Below are 8,334 nucleotides of genomic sequence, written 5' to 3'. Positions count from 1 at the left end.
GTATCCTATCATCTGCGAATAGTTAGAGCTTGGTTTCTTCCTTTCCTACCTGGATACCTTTAATGTCTTTTTCTTGTCTAATCGTTCTTGCAATTACTTCCAGCACTATGTTCATTTTTGCCTCTCTTGAATATATTTCCAGGAGTAGCATTGATGGGTCAAATGGGACCTCAATTTCTAATTTTTTGAGAATTGTTTTATACTGTTTCCCAAAAGGGCAGAACAAGTCGGCATTCCCACGAACAGTGAAGGATTGTCCCTTTCTCACCACATGCGCACCAGCATCGGTTGTTTTTGTTCTTTACAATGTGGGCCAGTCTCTGTGGTGTGCGATGGTATCTCATTGTGGTTTTGCTCTGCATCTCCTTGATGATTAATAATGTAGAGCATTTTCTCATGTGCTTTTCGGATTTCTTCTTTGAGAAAATTTCTGTTCATTTCATTGCCCCATTTTTCGATGGGATTGGATGTTTTCTTCTTGTGGAGTTCAACCAGTGCTTTGTACATCCTTGATATCAATCCCTGTCAGATGTGTAATCAGCGAATATCTTTTCCCATTCTGTAGACTATCTTTCTATTTTGGTCACTGTTTCTTCGGAGGTGCAGAAGCTTCTTCGATTAAAATAGTCCCATTTATCTGTCTCCCTTTTCACTTCCTCGGCCCGTGGCGTGGCATCTTTGAAAATACCAGTAGCTTCAATGTCATGCAGGGATTTGCCAACATTTTCTTCAATGTACCTTATGGTTTCTGGTCTGATGTTGAGGTCTTTAATCCATTTTGAACTTACTTTTGTACATGGTTTTAGGCAGAGCTCTGAGCCCATATTTTTTGCATGTAACCATCAAGTGATGCCAGCACAAATTGGTAAAGATGCTTTCCTTACTGCAGTTCACATTTCTTGCACCTTTATCGAAGATTAGATGATCGTATGATTGAAGGGAGACTTCAGTCGATTAAACCCTGTTCCACTGGTCTGCAGTTCTGCCTATGTTCTAATACCATGCTGTTTTAATTATTAGTGCTTTGTAGTAGAGTCTGAAATTAGGGAGGTTGATTCCTCTCATTTTCTTTTTCCCAAGGATTGCTTTATCTATTCGTGGGGGCTTATTGTTCCATTTAAATTTCAGGAGTGTTTGCTCCATTTCTTTGAAGAATGCCAGGGTATCGTTATAGGGATTGCATTGAATTTATACAATGCTTTTGGTAGTATTGCCATTTTGAAAATGTTAAGTCTCCTGATCCAGAACCTGGGGATATCTTTCCATTTCCTCATGTTCTCTTTTATTTCCTGAAGTAGTGTTTTGTAGTTTTCTTTATACAGGTCCTTTCCTTCCTTAATAAAGCTGATTCCTAGGTACTTGATTTTCTGGGACAGAATTGTGAACGGGATTCTTTGTTTTTTCATGTAGCTTTCTTCTCTCTCACTGTTTGCATATAGGAAAGCCATGGACAATTGGTTATTGATTTTGAAGCCTGCAATTTTATTATACAAGTCTATTGTTTCTAGGAGTTATTTGGTGAAGGTTATTGGGTACTCTAAGTATAGTATCATATCATCTGAGAATAGTGAGAGCTGTTTCTTCTTTTTTTAATTTTTCTTCCTCCTTTTTCTTCTTTTTCTTCTTCTTCATCTCTTTCTTCCAATTTTTCTACCTTTACTTTCTCTCTTCTTGTTGTTTTGGTTGTCTAGTCATAAAAGCCCAGAATTCAATAGCTCTGTTCCCTCTTATCGTGGATCAGGAATTCACTAGCACAGTTCCCTCTTACCGTGGTTAAGAATTCTGGATAGGTCGACCGATGGTGGTCACCCTTCTCCTTTCTTGAGTCGGATCATGGTCCCAGGTTATTTTCTTTCGCTAATGATGGGCATCTAGTGAAGCTTTGGCGGAGGTTTTCCTTAAGTTTTGGACTTGGACAGCTTCCGGCGTAGTGCTCTTTTTTTAGAATTGGAGTAGGCCAGTGGTTAATTGTTGTGGTTGAGGTGGCCAGAATTTCCCCACAGACTTAGATGGTAAAGGCTGGGATGAAAGTCAAGAGTGGTGGGAGTGGGAAATGTAACTGCGGCCCCTTGATTGGTAGCCCACGTCAGAGGAGGGCACGCCCACATGAGGAGGCCACGCACCCTTGAGGAGGCCATGGCCCCTACAATGGTTGCCATGACCCCAGCCAGTCCCAATGCTAGTCCACAGACCTTGTGGGGAGTCACAGAAACAATTGGACTAGCGCTCGCTGCAGAAGTGGAGGCAGGTGCCCAGTCTGGGGAACCTGGGTCGGTTGGCTTTCCCGGTCCTCAGTTTGGTTAGGGAATCACTAAGATAGAACAGACCCGTTGGGCCTGCTGTGTGACTAGTTGGTCTGGCGCTGGCTGTGGAAGTGGAGGCATGTGCCCAAGGACTTGGTCCCGGTGGTGGCTCAAAATTGGAAAGACCTTGAATTCAGAGAGAAACAATACAAAGTTATATACGTGGAATGTCATAATTCCAGCAATGGGCCTGCCTCTCTCTCTCTTTTTTTGTATCTTTTTTTTTTTTTTTTTTTTTTTTTTTTTAGTGAAGCACCATGAGGTACAGTTGTAGATTTACAAATCTTTGTACTTGGGCTTCGGTCACACAATGATCAAATACCCATCACTCCACCAGTGCCCATTTTCCACCACCATGGATAATATCCCCCCCACCCCCTCTCCCACCCTGCCTCTGTGGCAGGTCATTCCTCTTTGTTCTCTCTCTCCTTTTTAGTGTTGTGGTCTGCAAAAGAGGCATTGAGTGGCAATCATGTTCAGTCCATAGTCTACTTTCAACATGCATTTCCCCTACTGGGAGGATCCTCCAAACACCCTTTATTTGTTGCTCCCTTCTCTATCTGAACGGCCCTTTCCCCTAGAATACACGGCTGGCCTCTAAGCTATGGAGTAATCCTCCTGGTGTTGATCTCAGCTATTTTAGGTATTGATCTCATATTTTGTTGCTTTATATCCCCCAGATGAATGCAATCTTTCTATGTCTATCCCTCTCTTTCTGACTCATTTCGCTTAGCATGATACTTTCCATATTGTACCACTTACAATATGTGGGCGAATTGAAAACCTCAGTGGAAGGCCTCAGAAGCAGAGTAACAGCTGCTGAGAACAGAATCAGTGAGCTTGAAGATAAACTTCAGAGACTCGCCAGAAAAGAGCAGAAAATGGAAAAGAGACTCAAAGTTTGGGAACAGATGGCAAGAGAAGATCGTGATGAAGCCAAGAGGTGTAAAATAAGAATTATTGGAGTCCCAGAGGGACAGGAAGAAAACCCTGATTAAGAAGAAACTGTCCAAGACATCATTGCTACAACATTTCCAGAGCTGAAGAAATCTTCTGACCACATTCAGGAGGCCCAAAGGGTACCAGCTAGAAGAAATCCGAACAAAAATACCCCAAGACACATCCTGATCAAAATGACCAAAACTTTAGACAGAGACAAAATTCTGAAAGCAGCAAGATCGAAGAAAGAAATCTCTTACAAAGAAGCATCCTTAAAATTCACAGTTGATTTTTCTGATGAAACCCTCAGGGCCAGAAAACAGTGGTGGGACATAGTGAAAAAACACAATGAAATAAGTGCCTCTCCAAAAATACTTTACCCAGCGAGAATCTCATTCATAACAGAAGGAACAACACACAGCTTCACAGATAAACAACAGCTCAGGAACTTCATAGACTCAAGACCATGGTTACAAGTACAACTAAAAGGGCTACTTTAAGACAGGACAGGCCGCTCAACTACACCTAATTTCAACAGAACAATGGGACAAAATCCCATAACAATAATCTCTCTCAATGTCAATGGGCTAAACGCACCAATTAAAAGACACAGAGTGGCAGGATGGATTAGAAAATTGAACCCAACATTCTGCTGCCTGCATGAAACACACCTTAATAGTCAAAGCAAACACAGACTCAGAGTCAAAGGCTGGAAAACAATCCTACAGGCAAACAGCTCCCATAAAAAAGCTGGGGTAGCCACCTTAATATCAGACCACATCGATTTCAGAGTGAAGAAGGTAATAAGAGACAGTGAAGGCCATTTCTTAGTGATCAAAGGATCTGTACAACAGGAAGAACTTACAGTAATAAATGTATATGCACCTAATGAGAGACCAGCAAAGTACTTAAAACAACTACTCATAGATTTGGAAAAAGACCTCAATAGCAACACAATGCTAGTGGGAGTCTTCAACACCGATTTGTCACCTCTAGATAGATCAACCAGACTCAAACTTAGCAAGGACATACTTAATCTGAGGGAAACAAGAAAGATTGGGAAACAATGGAAGAAAGGAACTTAGTAGATATATACAGGACACTTCATCCTCAAAAGGCTGAATACACATTCTTCTCAAGCGTACATGGAACATTCTCCAAGATAGACCACATGCTGAGCAACAAAACATACCTCCATAAAATTAAGAAGATAGAGATTGTATCAACAATCTTCTCAGACCACAATGTGCTTAAATTAGAAGTAAATCACACACAAAAACAGAAAACTAAGCCTCTCTCTCTTCTTATAGAGACATAAAGATATGTATATCAATCTCTTTATATTCTATCGACAGAATTTAAGATAACGATTCCTGCCCTAGGAATACTTGACAAAATATGTTACCAAAACATTCAAAATTGTTTTATTTCCTGCTGAATGCAATAGCATATACCCTATATACTTGAAGGGCACCAAAGACACAAGAGTCCAAGGAACATGAAAAAAATCCAGAAGCAGAAAAAAAAAAGAATTTCCTTTGAAAACTCTTAAAATATGAAAATGAAGAAAGAATAAGATCTCTGAAGAAGACGGCATGACTCAAGAGTTTTACAAGAAGGTTCTGGGCATGAGGATAGGGACGTCGACATAAATGAAACACTGTATATCAATTCATAGAAAAGACATGGGAACAGTTTTTCATTTAATATCCACAATATGTAGAGACTGTGAAGCGGAAAGCAATGTGCTTACACGAAACCTCTCTTGAAGAGAACACCAAAAGGAGGTCAATGGGACCTGGAAAGGTTCAGAAACCTTCATTGGGGTTCTGAATCCTTACTGAACCAATTTATGCTTTGCCTGATGGGCCCAGGACTGTTGAGCTATAAAGGTCATTTCTCAGAACCTGGAGTGCGGCTTGAGAACATTCTACCCAAGGTGATTTCTTGCATAGTGTTAGGAACCTGAGAAAATATGTTTTAGAATCAAGACTATGTATGATGAAACTGCAGAACTCCATTGGGCAGAAAGTACAACGGTGTCGCAAGCACAATATTTATGAGGTGGAGATTTCCATAATGAATAGGGCACCTTATTTGGTCGTCATGTGTTGTCATCACTATGTTACGGAATCAGCTGCTGTTTCCACATTATTCAGCATTTTCACGAAGGAATGGATAGCAGGGTTTATTTTCATGTTTTGATCATTCACGTAATTCATTGCCCTCTTGTATAAACAGGAAGGATGATGCTTTTTTTACCGTAAAGTGTGTACTAAAGTCAGTCTGTATCTATTATTCCTGGGATCTATGTTAAGCAGCGAGAAACTAGAGGGAACCTAGTTCATCGGAGATAATATCTGTTTATTTTGCTACATGAGTAGACCTGATCTGTTGTGCTGGAAACAATCCAAATCACGAAGGCAGCTATGAAATGCAATTTTCGTCCAAGTATACATTCTGAGATCCACTACAGAAATGCAGATAGGGCCAAAATGAGAGAAATGCCGGCCAACATAGCGAGTCTCCAGTATATAAATAGAAGATAAGGAATAGGCAAAAGAGTCATGCACAGGAAGTATAGAAGGAAAACGTGATGGATTTTCTGAGCAACTCGCAATACTTGGTTCGAACGGAATCTAGGAAGGGTCACGGCTGTAGAGTTTGTTGTTGTGCGTCCCTCAACATTGGCCCAGGAGAGAATCTTGACTTCAAATAGATTGACTTACAGTTTAAGTGTCAAGTGCTAGGGCTTTGATGCCCGACAGTGCTCTGTTGGGAAGACCTCGAGGTGCCGAGGAACAAAAGAGTGCGGCAAGTCGAGAAACACCAACGAACAGTGACTGGACTCAATAACTAATCCTGAGAAAGATACCTAGCTAGCCGGTGCTAACCAGGGAATTCGTCTGGTATTCTGAGCTGATGGAAGCTCTCCCGCGCATACGCAGCCACATTCTCTCAGGGCGCCCCCCACCCCCCACCCCCCACCCCCCGCTTCCTGTGCATCTGAGTTCTGAGAGCTGTCCTTGCAAGGACAGGAAGCTGAAGTGTTGTCATAGAAGGCCATGCTGTGGATGCATCGCACCAAATGCTTCTGAATGTGATCGGCGGCATGGATAGCGAGCAACTTTTTGAGGTGGAGAGGATCGCGGGTGAGAGGCAAGGGCTAAAATGAAAGCAAGAAAACCTGGTGCAGTGGAAAGGCTATGGCTGGTATTCAGACACGTGGGAGCCAGAAGAGAATCTGGTAGACTGTGCTGAAGCACTTCGAGACTTCAGGCTATGGCAGGCAGAAGGACTCCACCAACGTGCCCCATGAGGCCTGAGGTGGCCTCGGAGGCATTACTTACTGCGCGACACTGGATTTGGTCTATTTGAGAAAGAGCCTAGGAGTAGACCCAGAAGGGCATAGTGAGAAGACTGCAGAAGCCCTGAAAAGCTTTGTGAATCATTTCATTCACTTTCAGAAACCCATCGTGGCTGCAGTTCATGGGCCTGCGGTGGGCTTAGGAGCGTCCATTCTGGGCCTGTGTGATATAGTTTTGTCCAGTGACAAGGCTTGTTTCCAGACTCCTTATGCCACCCAAGGCCAGACCCCAGATGGCTGCAGCAGCCTGACCTTTCCCATGATTATGGGAGGAACGACTGCCTCTGAAATGCTCCTCAGTGGCTGGAAGCTGACTGCCAAGGAGCCATGCCACAAAGGTTTGATCTCCCAGGTGTTCAATCCGGACACATTCATGAGGGAGGTCATGGATCAAGTCAAATTACTGGCCTCATACCACCCGCTAGTTCTGCAAGAATGCAAGAGCCTGATTGGCTGCAGTGTTAAGGCTGAACTGGAGCAGGCCAATATCAAGGAGTGTGAAACGTTGAAGAGTATCTGGGCTCCTTCTCATGCTTCTCAGTTCATGCTCCAGTTCTTGGACAGAAAGCTGGATCTCTCAGACTTGTGAAGGTAGACACCACTACCAATGACCTTTGCGCAAGCAGGTCAGATCGACTTACATAATACAACATCAACGGAGTACTCCAGTGTCATTCCAGAGAACACACTACAGTTGCCTACACTTCAAAATACATTCATCACCCGCATCGTTCTTAGAAACCCAGAGTGCATCATAACTAAGAACTAGAAAAACTGCTTCACCCAAAGCACACAATAAATAAATAATGGACACTGCATTGTAGCCTGATTTCAGTGTCATCCTCTGACTTGGTAAGTCACAAACTGGAACGTGGATTATTTGGAAGCAACGAAAATATAGGTAAGAGCACCTTTTTTCTTAATTTTTATTATGAAACACACAAGAGGGGAAAATTGGATTAATTAATCAGCAAAAGTAGTAGACACTAGAGCAGAAGGGGGAACACATTGAAGAGTAAAATAAGTATGATGATGAAAGATAAAAAAGTTCAGGGTGGAGTCGTAGATGAAGAAAGAAAGGAGAGTATGAAGAGGAAAAAGAATAAGAAAAATAAGATAAAGAAATCGAAGTATAACAAGAAGAAGAGAAAGAAGAAGAGAAAGAAGAAGAAGAGTAAGAAGAAGAATAGGAAAAAGAACTAGAAGAGAAAATGAAGAAGAAATGAAGGAAGAATAGTAGGGGAGGATAATAGGAAATGGAAGGAGAAGGATAAATGGAAGGGGAAAATATAAGGGGAAGGGAAAACGGAAGGGAAAGGGAGGAGGGAGAAGGAAACGGAGGAGAATAAGAAGCTGAAAGATGGGGAGGAAGAGGAGAACCAGGGGAAGGAGAAGCAATGTGAAGAGGAGAGAAGGAGAAAGAAAGGAGAAATAGAATGAGAAGAAGAAGAAAAAGTTGTAATAGAAGAAGAATATTAAGAATAAGAACAATAGATAAGGAAAAGAGAAGAAAAACAAAAAGAATGAGAAGTAGAATAGGAAGAAGAAGAAGAAGAAGAAGAAGAAGAAGAAGAAGAAGAAGAAGAAGAAGAAGAAGAAGAAGAAGAAGAAGAGGAGGAGGAGGAGGAGGAGGAGGTGGAGGAGCAGGAGGAGGAAAAATAGAAGCTGATCATAATGGAGATTATTAGGGGGACTCATAGAAGAATAAATGTTTCCATAGGTGAA

The 8,334-nt window shown here is 42.0% G+C and overlaps 1 protein-coding gene across 1 annotated transcript; it reads left to right on the top strand.

The window, feature by feature from the left end:
- The first annotated feature begins 6,354 nt into the window (after nucleotides 1–6,354).
- Nucleotides 6,355–7,198, top strand: LOC130018297 (chromodomain Y-like protein). Its single transcript, XM_056109016.1, has 2 exons — nucleotides 6,355–6,401; nucleotides 6,622–7,198. Exons 1-2 carry the CDS (start codon nucleotides 6,355–6,357, stop codon nucleotides 7,196–7,198), a joined length of 624 nt encoding a protein of 207 aa, XP_055964991.1.
- Nucleotides 7,199–8,334: the final 1,136 nt, after the last annotated feature.

Source organism: Sorex fumeus, unplaced genomic scaffold (assembly GCF_029834395.1).
Source record: "Sorex fumeus unplaced genomic scaffold, SorFum_2.1 ptg000252l, whole genome shotgun sequence".
Lineage (NCBI taxonomy): Eukaryota > Metazoa > Chordata > Mammalia > Eulipotyphla > Soricidae > Sorex > Sorex fumeus.
The sequence above is the reverse complement of the archived record's forward strand: the minus strand, read 5'-3'. Positions and strand labels throughout refer to the sequence as shown.